The sequence below is a fragment of the Channa argus genome, chromosome 11 (genome assembly GCF_033026475.1).
Source record: "Channa argus isolate prfri chromosome 11, Channa argus male v1.0, whole genome shotgun sequence".
NCBI lineage: Eukaryota > Metazoa > Chordata > Actinopteri > Anabantiformes > Channidae > Channa > Channa argus.
In genome coordinates, this window is record NC_090207.1 from 14364021 (window position 1) to 14380994 (window position 16974).

General features: G+C 38.1%; 1 protein-coding gene across 1 annotated transcript in view; it reads right to left on the reverse strand.

Moving 5' to 3' along the window:
• Positions 1-15819, reverse strand: part of coro1ca (coronin, actin binding protein, 1Ca) — a 32068-nt gene extending 16249 nt beyond the window's left edge. Inside the window, exons 1-2 of the mRNA XM_067522388.1 lie at positions 15672-15819; positions 4873-5069 (exon numbers count right to left, since the gene is read on the reverse strand). Coding sequence (XP_067378489.1) covers positions 4873-5067 — 195 coding nt within the window. The 5' untranslated portion in view covers positions 5068-5069; positions 15672-15819. The remainder of the gene's footprint in view (positions 1-4872; positions 5070-15671) is intronic.
• Positions 15820-16974: the final 1155 nt, after the last annotated feature.

Genomic DNA, 16974 nt, shown 5'->3' on the forward strand with positions numbered 1-16974 from the left:
TTCTGAAAATGTTAAATCATTTGTTTTATATGGTACTGAAAGTACTATAGCAGCTTTTGTATGCATGGGAGAATGTTATATTTCCAGCTCTGTCAAGGCCCACATTAACCCTGCAAGTGTATTAAAAACAATAGGAAGAAGAATGCTGTGTGTCAGCGGTTTCCGGAGAAGCACCAGGTGTGGTACAACTCATGAGGCAAAAAAAGGTTGATAGGTTGCTTTTGAGTGAGATCAGAGGTACGTTATCAGCTGACAAATGCTGCAATGTAAACTTGTCTCAGCATTTTGATAAAAAGAAAAGAAAAAAACCTCAAACTTTGCCAAGCATCTCAGAACAATAAGCATACACAGAAGGCACAACATGATCAAAAACCCTGAGGGAAGCAGCGTTTTGTTACCATCACAAAGCTGTGCATCTAAAAAAAACCAAACAATAATAAAATACATACAGTACATTTTTACAGCCATGGACTGAAAACTACATTTTCAGTCCATGGCTGAACTGCTTGGTGACGGGTTAACATGAGAGGGTCTTTCAAGAATCTGCACTCCAAGAACAAAGAACCTTCTTACAGGTTATGCTTATGTTACTTGGCAGTTAAACAAGTTTTCAAAGGGGCTTTAAACATGTATGTTAGCAATACTGCTACTAGCAAGAAGAGATTTTTGAAAAACTTCGCTGTCAACCCTTTAGAAAGAGGGAGGGTTTCTTTGATACTGGCATGCTTAATCCAAGCCAATTTTGGCTGGGAGAGTGCAATAGAAGGTTTTAATGGGGTCATGTTGAAGGTGTTCCCAATATGAGACACAAAACAAATGCTATGAAAAAGAACTTCCTACTGTGCCACCAGTGTGTGGGACAAAAAAATAAAAATAAAAAAACATACATATAAACATATGAAAGGCAGTCCATAGGAAAATCCATATGAGATTTTTTCTGCCAAGCTGGTGCATTTATTGACTGCATTAGTTAGTTTCTCCAGTATTTGCCCCTCTTCAGCAAATAATTGAATCAAATGGCTGAAATTGAATCAAAGCACACCATCACTTATTGTATGGCAGGGCTCACAGTTATAGATAACACACTAAATAGTATACAGTAATAATTACATTGAAATAATTTAAGTATGGCACCTGCATACATTGAGTGCTTCTGTAACAGGGGCAACATTTGACCTTACCCATTTCTCTCATCCTGACTGCTCTTCATATTTCAGCCTATCCCAGAATTCACATGTGTATCGACACTGCATGCAGCAGCCAATAGCAGTACAGGGAGGAAATGGTCTTGGAAGGCTGTCATGCAGGGAGCAGTGAATGACCATATATGGTAAAATCTTCAGTCAGCAGGACTGAGCGGCAAAAGCAGCATAGGCAGAGGCAACTAACTGAGCAGTACAGAGGTCTTGGAACATAAACTGACCAAAGTATGGGGAAGACCATAATATCAGAGTATTTGTGACTAAAAGTCAAAAGTGTGGCTTTATTGCGCAGGCAAAGTGGTGTATGCGAGACAGAACAGAAATGTGTCACTGTGCACACACCCAGGCATTACTAAGAGCAAAGGTTGCACACAGGATGATGAATGGTGCATTGAGGGCCTGAATCCAAATCAAACACCTGATCATCCTGTCTATACAGATGTAGCATTTGATGAACTAATGTGGAATATGCCTTCTAAATACAGAAATATACCATGTGGTGTTTTGACTATAGTTTAAGGGAATCTTAAAAAGAAATTAAGAAAAACCTAAGGATCAAACTATTGATAATACAGAGAAAATAGAGTCTGCATGGAAGATAAAGATACAACTTGATAGCATAAAATTATTTACCAGCCTTTTACAATAAAAAAAAAAAATAAAGACTAAGCAATGCAAACAACAAAATCTAATCATTTAAGGATTCTTCCCTCTCTTTTGTGCTGAGTAGACCGAGAGAAATTATCAAGAATATTTAACTGAAAACTTTGCTAGCAGCTGTATTCACTCCCAGAGCTTCTTTCATATGGAAATCAGGGAATACATTAGCAGGCATCCAGCTAAGAAAGAGAAAGGGCAGACTGAAAGCATGAGGGAAGGGAATGACATGTGCTGAGCTGGACATCTGATACCCTATAAATCTGCATCCTGACAGAGGGAAGCAACAATACTCATGGTTGTGCTGAGTCACATCAGCCTGCTGCACTGGCCCCGCAGTCCATACTAACCTCAACTTCCGTGTTAATCATAGTGATGCACACTGGTCCAAATGTTCTCCCCCATACAGAATAAATGGAAAAACAAGCATGTGTTTCTGAGCATCACAAACCCAACAATAAAATTATGGGCACAAAGTAAAGATGTTTTAAAGGAATAAAGAGGAATACACTTGAAACCAGTAATTTCTATTTAATACACTAATTAATCAACTTTTTACATTGTGGTTCAGACCACAGACCAGGTGTCAGATTCACAATATCACAAGCAATGAACTCCAAGAGATGCTTTTATATTCATTTTCAGATACAAGGAATTCTGACTAATGAAACTATAAGCAGAGGGAAAACAATGTTTTTTTAAAGGGTAAACATTTAAATAATTAATTCCCCCTTTATGTTACTAGATGAAAGATGGTGCAGTTTGAGCACTTGTGAAGGGGGGAGGAGCATTGTCACACTTCTGCCTCCCCCCTATGATGCAGTAATGACAAAGGACTGTGGTAGGAGTCATGTAAGACAAAGGACATGAGCAGCTGGCTACCCACAGAGACTAAGAGCAACACAGCACAGGCAGATGGATTAGCTGGACATGTGCATCTCTACATTAGGGATGGAAAGAAGTGGGATAGTTATGTGTCCTTGCAACAAAATTGAAATGAGAGCTAAGTAATTCCAATTTCAATTGTCCCCTAATATGGCACAGAGCTTAATTTACAAGTCTAACAAAAGCTTAGAAAGTAAAACACAAAGTTGCCACAGAAAATCTATTGTTTGCCTGAAATTTCTTGACTGGCCATTTTGTAAATATACTACATCACCATCCTTTTTTGTTTGTTTTTTTTGTAAAAGGTTAGGTGCTGTGAGCAATTATGCATTATTGATTCAATGCAGTGCAGTGTTCCTTTACCTAAGGTATAGACTTGCCCCACTTTTGAGACCTTTACTGTCAGCTGTGGATATTTGTTCCAAGTCCAAAATAACTGACAAAATGACCCCTCTCATCAGGCTAAACTGTAAAACTAATTTGGTTTCAATACACACTGGTAAAACTCCAAGCATCTACACCACACAATAATTCTTCAACAACATGGTATTTATCATACAACTTCAGCTTGTCAATGCAATTGCTTGTTGAAATCAGGAAAACACTATATCTAAAGAATTTAGTAGTCTGTGTCATGCCTACCAGCTTGTGTGTGAAAAGATTGGGGAGGAATTCTAGAAAGCTTTTTAATGTCTCAATTGAGAAAAATGCCTGAGGTCTGCTCTACACATAAATGCTTCAGTCAGAAGTTTTAAATTCAGTAGTGAAATTAGGCTTTGTTCAGAAGTCACACCATTACTATACTGGAGCATGGCATGTAGGGGGCAGTTCATTCACACAGACAGAGAAAGAAGGGCAAGAGGAGTGTGAAGAAGGTCATGTTTGCAGTGTGGACTACTCCAGTAGAAGCTCTGTGTAGAATGAGGTGCTGACAAGTGCAAGATGTGTGATGACAGGCCAAATGATCCTGTTCCCTATGCCAGGGCATTTTCAAATGATATGGAAGGGTACTGATGTACACCAATTACAGGCGCAGGTTACATCTGTCAACCGTATTGTAGTACTTCTGTCACTTCGTGTTGAGACCTACCAAACAAAAAGATCAGCAGCCACCAACTCACTTCTATAAGCCACAATTGCACCCAATGGCTTTCTAAGGGACATGCTCTGGCATGCTAAGGAATGCACCTCAAAGGACATGCTCTGGCAAGGTTGGATGTGGTCTGACCTCTACTGTACCTTAATTACACCAATTATGACAGAGTTAAAACAAAAAGGAGGGGATAAGTTCACCCAGCTAACCTGTTTATAACCAAACACTCTTCAAATGTGGTCTCGCCCAACCCAAAAGTAATTCTAGTTGGAGTGGAGCAATACCTTATAAGGAAGGCAATGATCAGTAGAGTATTCACTCCAGGGCTTCACAGTAGTTTCTGTTTTACACTTGAGGGTGTGTGCCAGACCATTGGTAAACATTAATCCAGAGTTACACTGACATAAAGTCAGCAGCTGTGTTTGTTAGAAGTTTTGAATGCAAACAATATACTGTACACCAAACACATTAAGATTTTTATTTGAACTCTTATGTGTTTTGGTTTACTTAGGTCTTTCCTGATGAAAGCTTTACTCTAAAGTTATATATGTACACTTCACCAACAAATTGTTTTCTTAAGCATATCAGTAGTGGGAGTAAACATGCATTTTGTAATGTTACTATTCATTAGAATTAATCTGCTCTGTTTTCTGAGGTGATGTGAGGAAACAAGTGCTGAAAAAAATAATAATAAAAGTGCAACAAAGTCAAAGACAGTATCTGATATCAATTTACCATTAGAAATTATTTAAAAAGTCCAGAAACACATATTAACCAGACTACACTAATGAAGGACCATGCTTTTACATCCATATGGTTGCCTTCAGAGGTCAGCTCTGTCTAATGTGCTCTGTTTAAGCACAATTACAATTAGCAAATATACAATGAGGACAACATGAGGTTCAGTGTCTTATCCTTAGGCATTTGGACAAGTGGACAAGCCACTAATCACATTTCCTAACCTGAAATTGGTAAACAGTCTATGTCCTAAGCCACAGATTGCCCACAACGGCTATATCAGACACCATAACTTACCTTGTGATGAGGGAGAACAAGGAAAGCTCCACCACCACTGGCTTCAATAATTATGGCAACAAATTTAGGGTTGACTGCACAGAAAGCACTGTCCCATGTGACCCTTGAAACCCGGATGTCGTCATAGCATTGGTCATTCTTCACCGCCTGGCCAAAGACATGACGGAATTTGCTCTGCCGTACAACTCGTCTCATATCTGTGGGAAAGGCAGACAGAGGATTTCACATCACTTAGCAATTTTAAATTGTTAGAATAACTAGTTAGGCTACATAACAGATGTTAGAATACAAAAAATTTCATCTAGACACTCAAAGCAAAGCTCTAGAAACAGACCCAAGTTGCTGTGTAAGTTTTATTTTTTTTTTTTTTAAATTAACAAATTCCCTTTGCAGATATGTTTGACTCTCGCTCTAAGGGTGTTTTGTTTGCTACTCCAAAGGTCTCCCAGGTATTTCTGGGCATCACGGTGCAGAAAGGTTTAAAGAGGTGAATTATCTATCCACATTGTAGATTGGACACAAGTTTAGATACAGTAGCACATACAATAGAGTACAATAGCTCAGGTGTTTTTTTAAGGAACATAAACCACAGATGTTTACTCTAACGCATGCAAACAAAATTTTGAAAATTTTATTATTCTAAAGGGGGGAGTGAATTAATATGACTGTAATAGAAAGTAGTCATAATAGATAATTCAAATGCTTCTTCCTACTTAGCGGTTTCTTCTAACCCGTATTGCAAAATATCACAAAATCTTAAATACCACCATGCTTTACCTGGGGCACACTTAGAAAAGCCACTTCCAAAGGAAAATAAAAACAGACTAGCTGGTTTTGCTAAAATCTTCAGATAGACAGTTGGAAAACAACCCCATTCAAAAGCCGTCCCACTGCTCTGTTTACAAAAGCACATCACGTTTAAAGATAATGGAAAGCAGTCTAGTTTCAGATAAACAACCAACCTAACTTGCAACTAATGCTCGAGTGCTTTTAGAGATTTGTGAAGTTTTTCAAATGTTTTCTTTGTTGAATACAGCACATGGTAACAGATTTCCAGCATGAATCACCAATATGACTAAATAACAGCACAGGATGTTGTACATGTTTTGGAGTTGGTTTTCCTTTGTGAATGCGCATGTGTGTGAAAGAAATAGAGCAAGATGGAAAGAATGAGCATGAACGAGAAACACTTGAATGGCATGCTACAGACAGGACAAGGATCACAATACAAGCAGGAAGTTCTTCCTGTAAGGATAAGGGAGTGTCCTAACAGCCCAACTCTTATGTGCAACATAGCAGACATTACATCTGTTAATTTCTGGTATTTCCAAACATTGACAGTTACCTGCAAAACAAACTTGCTTGAATCAAACCTAACAGTTCATTTTTCTATAACATAACATTCTTCAAGTGCTCCTCTAAATATATCTTGATGAGATGAGAAGTGAATTTGAATAGGAAACTGATTACAATTAATCTAGAAAGGGTCTTTAATAACTTTAAAGACAAGAAATAGATACTCTGACAAAGATGACTAAAGACAATGATTTATGTAACATGCCAAAGCCAATTGTGTTACTGCTGAGAAAAACATTCTACCACTTGAGTTACTTTTCAAGTTCTTCTTTACAGTAACATGATTGTAGTGTAGGACAACACTCAAGACTTTACTCATGAGGGGTGAGGCTAGTTTACTTTCCATTAGAACTTCAGACAAGTCACATAGCTTGGCTGGGGTTAGAAGTTACATGTGAACAGACAACTATTTCAGCTTCCTGTCTAGTGGGAGACAGTTGATGTAATGTAAACCTACTGCCTTTTGCAGGTTTTCATTCTGTTGAAGGACCATAACTTATTGCTGTGAATATTAATGCATTTTGTCTTGTGGAATTGTCCTTCTGACTATGAAACTCATATCTGATTTTAGTTAGGAACTCTATTTGCACAGTACACACAGAGTACCAGCAATCATGAATGAGGAACTGTGTGTACCATATGTGAATGAATGCACATCACAGTCTAAAGCTGGATTTACACAGAAATGTACCCTATGTTAAAACAATGCAAATTGCTATGTTGGCAAGGGGTATGTCATTTTGTGTACCATGGAGACAAAACAAAATACGATCTGGGAGGTCTGGAGAGATAGTTTCATGTGTTTAAAGCTTATTAAACAACAAAACACAGCAATGTAGATTGTAACACTCACAGAAAGGACTGTACAACTCTGGAACATTATAGCAGTGGGAAGTGTTTCCTATGTGGTCATGACAATCTCAAGATAAGTAGAAAAACAGTTAAGAAAAGAAAAGAAAGAAAAGCTTTATGAAGTAATGCACCTAGAATATGCACTTATAAAAAGCTTACTGGCCAATGCAGCACCTTGCCAGATGACACCAGATGACATGCTGAAAAAGGTGAATCAGATCAGACTTCCCCCAGTGTTGGCCATTTCTGGCGCATTTCCCCTATTCAAAATAATTAAGGGCTGCATTTGATCACACAAAATCAAAGTTTGTGAATTTACATAGGCCTTAGATCTAGGTCTGATATGAGTTGTCAAATGGTCTGTATTACATATTTTTTTGTACACTACAAATTCATAGCTGCAAATTCATTGGAGGCACATTGAAAGTTTACCTTAAAATGTTATTTAACTACTAAGCAAAGAATTATTTACAGTGTCTGAAAATACCGGTCAATGACTATCAGCACCCTCATGATGTCTTCCCCTCTTTCCCAGCTTTCTCTTAATAAAAAGCTCCAAAAACACTGGGTAAAGGGCATCTTAATAAAGATACTAGGGTAAACAAGCAATTTGAAGAAATTTTTATTTGGCATACATCTTAAATTTACAGTTTGTGAGTGTTTGATAGGCTAATTGTTCAAGTCTCTACTGTTGTCTAAGGTAACCATAAGTTTTCTTCTCTAGAGTGAGCGCTCTTTCCTAAAATGGAAAGGAAAAAAAGAAAAGAAAATAAGGAGCAAGGAAATACTGTATTCATGAGGTAATTGCTAGCTTATTAGCAATTTAGACTGCAGGTAGAAGTAATCTATTAGAGTCATTTCTGCTCTGTAGTGTGTTGTAGCTGCATTTATGAAAGGCAAGGTCGTGAAACAGTTTTTTGACAAAGCTCCTCAACACCCATACATCCATTATCTAAGCTGCTTATCCAGTTAAAGGTTTTGGGGGTGCTGCAGCTGATACCAGCTATCATTGGGGGAGAGGCAGGTTACACCCTTAACAGGTCACTGGCCTGTCAGTGTTGACATACAGTAAAGACCAACTCTTCTCTCAGGACATGCTATTCTTTGAGAGAGTATTTGAGCTGAGAAATAGGCTTCATCTTGTCTAAAACAGGTGAGGCAAGGGATCACCTCAAAGTAACAAGGAACACATTTTGTTTCAAAGTAAACATAGAACAAAATCCACTTTATCCCATTGGCAATGGGTGTTTGGTTTGTTGGAATCTGTCTCCAAGTCATGTTTAGTAACAGAGACATGCTGCTTAGCAACATCAGGATAATACCAACCAATGTTAAAAAAAAAAAAAAAAAAAAAAAGCAATACTACTGTAATGTCTAAAAATGTTACTTATAATGCAAACAACTGTTAAACCATAATCACATTTAGAGTCTTGAAAGCCAAACTAAGCACAAAACTCCTGGAATAGGTTAAAAACATGATGAGAAACAGGAATATTTTTGGACTTTTAGCTGAAGATTGACAACTTGGATGTAAGTATAGATGAAGCATGACTGCTTGGCCTATTTCTCACCTGAAATGTAAACTGATTTTAGCAGATTATTTAGATGTAATCTGTAATTTTCAGAGCGGTTACAAAAAAAAGACGACAAATCCCAAGGGCAACCGATCAAATAAGGTGCAGTGCAGTTTTATGTTTGCCGAATAAAGGCTATTGTTGATACACTTGACTCAAAAATGAGCCTTTCCAAACACAGAACAAACTAGTCTGCTTAACAGAGCTAAAAGCAGCAGAGTAAGACACCATTGCAGTGGAACTTTATAAAGATCAATCTGGGCACGTACAAACATCTGCAGCCACACTATACTTTATCTCTACTAGATCAATTGGTCGCTGCAGCCATCATCATTAGTCATTATTTGCAATTCCACCAGGATTGCAGCACCAATATAGCTATTAATTTTTACAATGTTATTAATGTGTAAAACTTAACACCTCCTGGATGTAAAATCAATGCAGTGACACACATACCTGCACTTATACCAAGCTTAGATGTTTGTGTTGTGAGTATAGGAGAGGAAAACCAGCTGTAGCATGAATTTGAATATTACAAGCAGTGGTCATGTCTTTTAGAGCCTTTTTACTATAAGAACTCTGTAACTGGAACCTTGGTAAAGGTCAAAGCTCAAAACTAGCAGAGTTCCTGTCCAAACAGCCAACTTCCCTACATAAAAAGCCACACAAAATAATAGTAAACACAATCCTATTCAATATAAAAACATAAAATATTAGAAGCATGACAACTGGAGCATGCATTTCCTCATCTAGGACAGAATACTGTATTTATTCTCCCCAACAATTACAAAAGCTGTTTCTAAGGGGAAAAAAAAAAAGCCAAATGACTATGATCTAAACTGAAAAATATATACAATTTACATGCTGTAAGTCCTTCCAAACATCAATATCATAATAATCAATCTGCATGTATGCAAGCCATCTGCACGTAATATGAGCAGGGTCTGTGTTGCAGCAGTGAAGGTTGGCACCACTCTGACAGCCTTTGTCTTAACCCTGAGATGTAGAGACACACCTTGGGGGTAATGTGATGCTAGTCAGTCTCACTCTCCTGTGATTTACAGGTCACTAAACCAGCCCTAATTCAAGCAGAAACTCTTCAAGCATCTGTAGAGCAAATCATATAAAAACAACAGTTCTTATCTGTATCTTATTGCCTCCTGAACAGAGAGTTGACTGTGATATGCAGAACAAGAGGAGGCTCCCAGTTTGTGGAAATATTTAACCAGTGTGGCACAGTTTTTTGTTTGTTTTTTTTAACTCTCCTCATCCTCAATCACATCTGGGAGTGATACTCCACTTTTCTGACTTTAAATAACATTAATTATGTGGTTCAGGTTCTCATTGTTTAAAAAAAAAACCCAATTAATACAAAATAAATAAGTCACAAAAAACAGTCTTGTTATGTGTATCAAATAATAGATATTTCTACCCTTTAGGAAATTGTATGGAATTGTATGGAAATGGAGTTGACAATGTCCAAATTTATTTTAAATCATTTAAGCGTTTTTGAATTAAGTAGTTCTTGCATATTAATGCGTAACCTTGATAATAAAGACATGACTGTTGTAAATAATTATTGTGTAAAGAGATTACAGAAACAGAGGCTTCAGTTTGGAGAGTAAACTTAAGGACAAGATTTACTAAACTGCTGCGCTACAACCATTGGACCATAAAAGATTATTTCTATTGCAGATAATCACTATAATCTGAATTACAACCCTTTATCTAATGCAGCTATGTGATCTCCAAAGACGATGGCTTTTAACAGTCGTAGCTTAAATGATTGATTGTCAGTACAAAGTATATAGACAGCCTTTTTAGGTTCATCACCTCATTGTTGGGTTGGTAAACAATCACTGATGCTCTGTGCTTCAAAGTGTGATGTGACCGAACATTAAAACCCCATTCAAAAAGCTGGATGAGTGGGAGGGAGAAGCCACAGAATTCAGAACAGTCTTCACCACACAAACTTACTACACAGAGTACTAGTATCTACTTTACAGTAGGGATGAGCAATACAGCCCTACTACACCTTTAATTTCATTTTTATTTGTGTTCTGGACAAATTACAATTTTAGTCTATCTGCATGAATTGGGGGCGGCTGTAGCTCAGTGGGTAAAGGCAGGTCCACGGACCAAAGGGTAAGTGGTTCGATCTCCGGCCCTGGCTATAAATCGAAGTGTCCCAAGACACTGAAACCCTAACAGCCCATTCCCCTCCCCAGCTGTGCAGTGCCGGTCCAAGCCTGGTAGAAATTGGGGAGGGTTGCGTCAGGAAGGGCAAAAAACCCCCCCCAAAAAACAAAAGTCTGTGCAACAACAACAGAAATGTGAGGATTACTTACAGTCACATATCATTAAAAACATTTTTAAATAAAAAAAAAAAAAAGTAGTTAACCTAATTAATTCTATACATTGTCAAACTGTAATGACATGACATTTAAAACCAAACGCAAAAGTGTATTTGTGCATTCATGTTCTCATTTGTCAAGTTCATAACATATTCGGGCAGCACACCTTAAATCCCTTAGCCTGAGATCACTAGCATACATAAAGCTCTTTAGGGATACACACAGTCAGTAAACAAAACAAGACAAAGCCATGTTTCGCAATAGATCTGCTCCACATCTAGTTTTGCAATTCTTTCATTTGTTTTTGCTTATCACGAACAAACAAGTGGCTTTACTGCAATTTGGCTGCAAGCATCTGTAGTACAGGCAACAGCTGGCCACAAATAGAAGTACAACCCCAATTCAAAAAAAAAAAGTTAGAACGATGTGCAAAACGTAAATAAAAACAAAATGCAATGATATGCAAATCTCATCAACCCATATTTTATTCACAATAGAATAGAACGGAAATTGTTAGCTCAATTTGAATTTGATGGCAGCAACACATCTCAAAAAAGTTGAACAATGGTAAACATCACACTGTTCACCATTGTTCATCATACACTCTTCTTTGAACAACTGTAAATGTCTAGGAGGTAAGAAGATCAGTTGCTGGAGTTTTAGAATTGGAATGTTGTGCCATTCTTGTCAGATGCAGAATTCTTGCTGATCAATGTAATTAGATGCAGTTTGTCACAGATTGGTGAAGCTCTGCCCATCTTTACATTGAAGGGGCTCTGCCTCTCTGTAATGTTCCTTTTATAGCAAGTCAAGTTACTGAACTGTTGCCAATCAACCAAATTAGTTGTCAAATCCTCCTCTATTTCTTCATTTGCGGCAATTACTTTGAGTCTTTTGTTGCCCTGTTCCAACGTTTTTGAGATGTGTTGCTGCCATTAAAGTCAAAATGAGCTCACATTTTCCATGAAACATTAGATGCCTCAGTTTCAACAACTGATATGTTGTTTATGTTCTATTGTGAATAAAATATGGCTTGATGAGATTTGCAAATCATTGCATTTTGTTTTTATTTACGTTTTACACATCGTCCCAACTTTTTTTGAATCAGGGTTGTATAATATAACAAATTTGAGGCCAACATTATAGGGGGTATTGAATACAATGTATGCAGGATTGCGATATAGTAGCATTTTCCACCACACTATGATACTCATGCCACCCCTTTCCCCACTACACAGTGATGTTGCCACAGTGCTTTTTATATACAGGCTGCCTTTTGCCCCTACCAAGACCACATGAGAAACCAACTAAATCCCATTCCTGTAACCAAGGCCATGGACCACCAGCGTAATCAGACTCCAGCTACATTCCATTGCTTTTTGTAACAATGAGTTAAGGTGCTTGTTCACATCTCTTCAACCCCAAGTGACCATACCGTCAACACTTGCTCAATTTAAATACAACTGGAGCACAATATATTATGCACCAGTGTTTCAAGGAATGTTATTGTATTGTTTTATATGTTGTGGAGGAAAAGACATTTTCAGACATAAGGGCAATGTGGCTGAAACTCAGTTCCAGGTAACATACGTACAGAACAAAATATCAGTTCCAATTCCTGAACTAATTCAAATCCCTGAACTAATGCAACTTGTCAATAGAATGTACTTTGTGCGACTTTTAAAATATTCATTAACAACCGAACTCAAACAGTTTTGCCATCTTCCTTAAGCAAAAAAAGGACAGCTTGTTTAGATCCAGGCAATGTAGAAAACAAATTTGCTGAAACTATGCCTAATGCATACTTTGAACTATGGTTAAGGGATAACCCCCTTCCTGTGGTCACTATATCACTGTGATCACTCTGTGCTGTGAGACATAAAGGCTTAATACCCAACTTAAAAATCAAGATTTAAAAGCTTTAAACCCCATAAAATCACTCACAACAGGAAATCTCTAGTTTTTATAAGTGCTTTCATGTCGCATGTGACTTTTGTAACCTTCCTCCTTCTGATCAACTACTTCCCTCATCCCCAATGAACAAATGACAATGTGTCAGCTGCAGTGGGAAAGACCAGAAGTAGAAATAAACTGTATGCATCTGCCAAAATTGCTTAACTAAATATGGCGGTTCAACAAAATATGCACATCTGAACTTCATCTATAATGGACATTACAAGAGAATGTTTTTCTATTATATCAAACATAGCTGTGCATTTTAAATAAATATGCATAGCTTATTTTCCAGATAAATGTTAGTTAAAACTATGTTATCTTTTTTTAACTGATGCATCTTTCACAAAGTTGTTTCAGTTTTAATTTCTTACTGTGTAAAATACATGTTCCAGACAATAATAACACTAAAATTCTAAGCAGATAGCTGGATGGATATTGTGATTCTGTTACATTTACAAGCTTTGAAGGTTTCTGGAGAAAAGGCTTAAAAGTTTGGACTCCTAACATCTTGTACAGGCTAAGATGAAAACAAACAGCTGTCACATATGTTAAAAGAATGCAATTTCTAAATCCAAGATGCTTACAATTTTTCGCGGAGTGATACGAGAACTAGCATGTGCAATATAAACTACAACACCATAATCTACTTTATATCTAATGTACACATTCTTTAGCCCACAAAACAAAGTCCCAACCCGAACCACTATTTGTATACACTTTTAATACATAATAATACCTCAATCTGCAATGACGAATAATCTATCAAATGTTTAAAATACAGTCAAAGCATAGCCCACAAGTGTGTCTTGCTGCAGCTGACAGGAACACTACCTCACATCTCATGCTTGGTGTCCCTCTGCTTCCTGACCCACTTCCTTCTAATAACCTTGTACTGCAGTACAATCAGCAGCAGTTGAAGTACCTAGAATGGTGACCAAACCCAAAAAACTGCTGTAATACCTTTGCCTGTGGACACTAGGGTCCCTCTGTCAGCCTTTACCTGCTCTACATCCCACAGTGAGAGGAACTCCTTCAGCTCCAAAGCTGATTAAACACCAGAGCAACACAGGGAGCAAATATGCAAATCATGCTGCCCTTTTGGCACACTAACCATGGTCATTAGAAAATCAAACTGACCTATTGTTGCGAGTAAGCAAATGCGCTGGTGGTGACATTCAAACGAGGGGTCACACAGAGGGCTTTCTGGATAATCAGTAAGCCACTAGCGCCTGAAAGCAGATACTATATATGTATCTTCCAAGTCAGAAGGGGCCATCAAGCTTTTGTGTTCCTACAAATTTCAGTTCTGGACCAATCTTTCTTACATACAACTTTTCCATGGAGAATGGGTTTGGGATTTGGAAAATTGCACTATTTGCAGCTCCAAACTCAAATTTTAAGGATGAGTTTATTTCATATTACGTGTGACCAAAAGCAATCAGCCATTGACTGATTAGAAGAGGGGAAAAAAGTTATCTAAATTCAGAAACATTATCAATCAAAACTTCTAAATATACTGTTGTTGTAGCTATGTAAGTTCAAGGATTTGATAATAAATTTGATACAGAAGACCGCGGGTTCGAAACCCACCTCACCAAGTGGTGCTCTGCCATTGTTAGTGTGCCATCAAGGGCCGAAATTGCTGGATCCGGCGTAAAAAAAATAAAAAAAACTAAGAAAACTCATGCCGCTGTGGCGACTCCGGAAAGGACAAGCCAAAAGCTGTTGATCTTTGAATCAGAGCCTCGCTAATGTGCAAACCCATTTTAATTACGACATGTGAGAGCCAGTTGTGGAGACTTTGATTAGTTTTAGTTCTACCTTACTATTCTAATCAGACAATAAAGTGTGAATACACGTCATGCAATTTAATTTTAACATAATTAAACCAAACACATGTCCTTTGCTGTAATTATAAACAGCTGTCAGCATAATGCTGATTGTCGCCGCCATTTATAAGCCGGGTGCAGCCACATTTTATGTCCATGTCTGCTACTATATATACATATTATACATAATTGCTCTACATTTTTATAACCAAACAATCGGGGCTGGTGCTTTGCCTTTCTTGGGAAACATGGAAGCTTCGGCCGCTTCTTCACTGCGACCAGTGTGTTAGTGGGTCAAACCTGAACCTGGCATCTGGATGAACATTTTGTATTTAATCAAATAGGGCGCATTGCCACACATAGTCTTGTGCAAATAAAATTTCATCTGTGTATACTTTTAGGTTCATAACCTATTGTTCAGGTTGAAGAACCTATATTTACGCCAATGAAAGACACCAGGGGCCAGGGCGCGGTTGTTCTCCCTGCTCGTCCGTCTATGTGGCTCTATCGTTTCGGAGATAAGTTTTCCTGCCGCACTGTAGTGAAGCTACCCCACCCCAATAACGTACAACAGCCCATTTCACGTCTTCAATTCTCCACGAAACCCACCTAGCACCACAAATCATAAAAACTTTTATGAAAGCAATCATTTATTTGGTTATTCTTTGTTGGAACTTTTGGGCTGAGCCAGTCAACGGCCGGCAAAGGCTAGTGCTAGCTAAAAAAAACATTCACATTATATCCCGATTCATTTTAGCTGGCGCATGCACTTTCCTGTCTGGGCTGCTGTAGGTGGACGTACGAAAACCGCTCCAGACACATTAAGGGAGGAAAATAACTTCAAAGCTTTGAATCAAATTACATAATCTTCGACCTACCTTCTGAGAGGAAAATAAACGTCTTTCCGAAACCCGAATAATAAAACAAAATCCCAACGCTTATCCTGATTGATTCCTCCTCCCTCTACCAGTGCCGCCGCTGCGTGCTGACACCACTCGCTCTCTGAGCTCTTTCCCTACTCCAACGCTAGTCCCGACCCCTCGTTTGGCTTGGCAGGCGCTCATTGGACCAGCGAATTTTGAAGGACATCTCCAACAGCCAATCGGAGTGAAATGTGTTCATAGACAATCAAAGTGTTTAACGGTAGATTGTTTTTGGCATTTTAACCTTTTCTGGTATCGTTGTCTTATTCTTGTGTTCATTCTATTTGTTATTGTTATAACATACAGATAATCAAAATTCGACATTTGTTTATTAATTAGGATTCTTGGTCCTTTCTAGGAGAAATACACATACATCTAAATTGTATGACAGCAACTGTATGAGCCAGGAGGATCCATAATATAGAAATGATATACAGCCGATGATAATTGAGTATGTGCATGTCCAATTGTGAGTGAGTGGGGGCACATTCATGGACACAGTCACTAAAGATTATGGATTAATCTGTGATAAAATAATTCCTAGATGCTGTTTTATTTCCTATTGCATACAGATGCTTCACAAAAAAAGTTATACAGTTTGTGACTGAAACAATTGTACAGTGCTACTGCTCTAGATATTATTTTTAAATTTCAATTGAAATTATTTGATTTTCAATGGTCATGAAGAACACAATGTACCAACAGCTTACTACAGCTCCACAAGATGGCGTTATTTCACAGATTCAGAGTCATAGAGACTCCTGACAGCAGACAACAGCTGCATTCCATCATCAAAGCTATTTTTTCCCCTCCTTCAGTCTAGGAGATTAGTGTAGATGTAAGTGTTTGTGGTGACATCGCAGGGCAAACTTGACTAACACCCATTTTTTCATAGTGTGTTCTCTGCATCCTCCCAGCAGTTTCTATTTATTTGATACTGCCGATTACTGTACATATTACAGTAAGTTAGATTTAGCCTTACCTTTTTTCACTGATGGCTTTCTTTCAATTGCCTTGTCTGGGGATTTCTGAGCGGAGTCGAAAGCTGCCTTCATCTGGGCTACTTTCACAGACTGGCCCTGCTCTTCAGTCTTGACTTCCGCAGGCTTTGGTCGGTCCTGGTTCTGTAGCTTTTCATGCAGCTGAATGGTCTCCTTTATGAGTTCTGACACAGGCCTAGATTTGGAAGTGTTGTGGGATTTGTCTCTCTCTGGAACACTGTCCTCTCTCTCCTTGACCAGTCTCTTATCAGATTGGT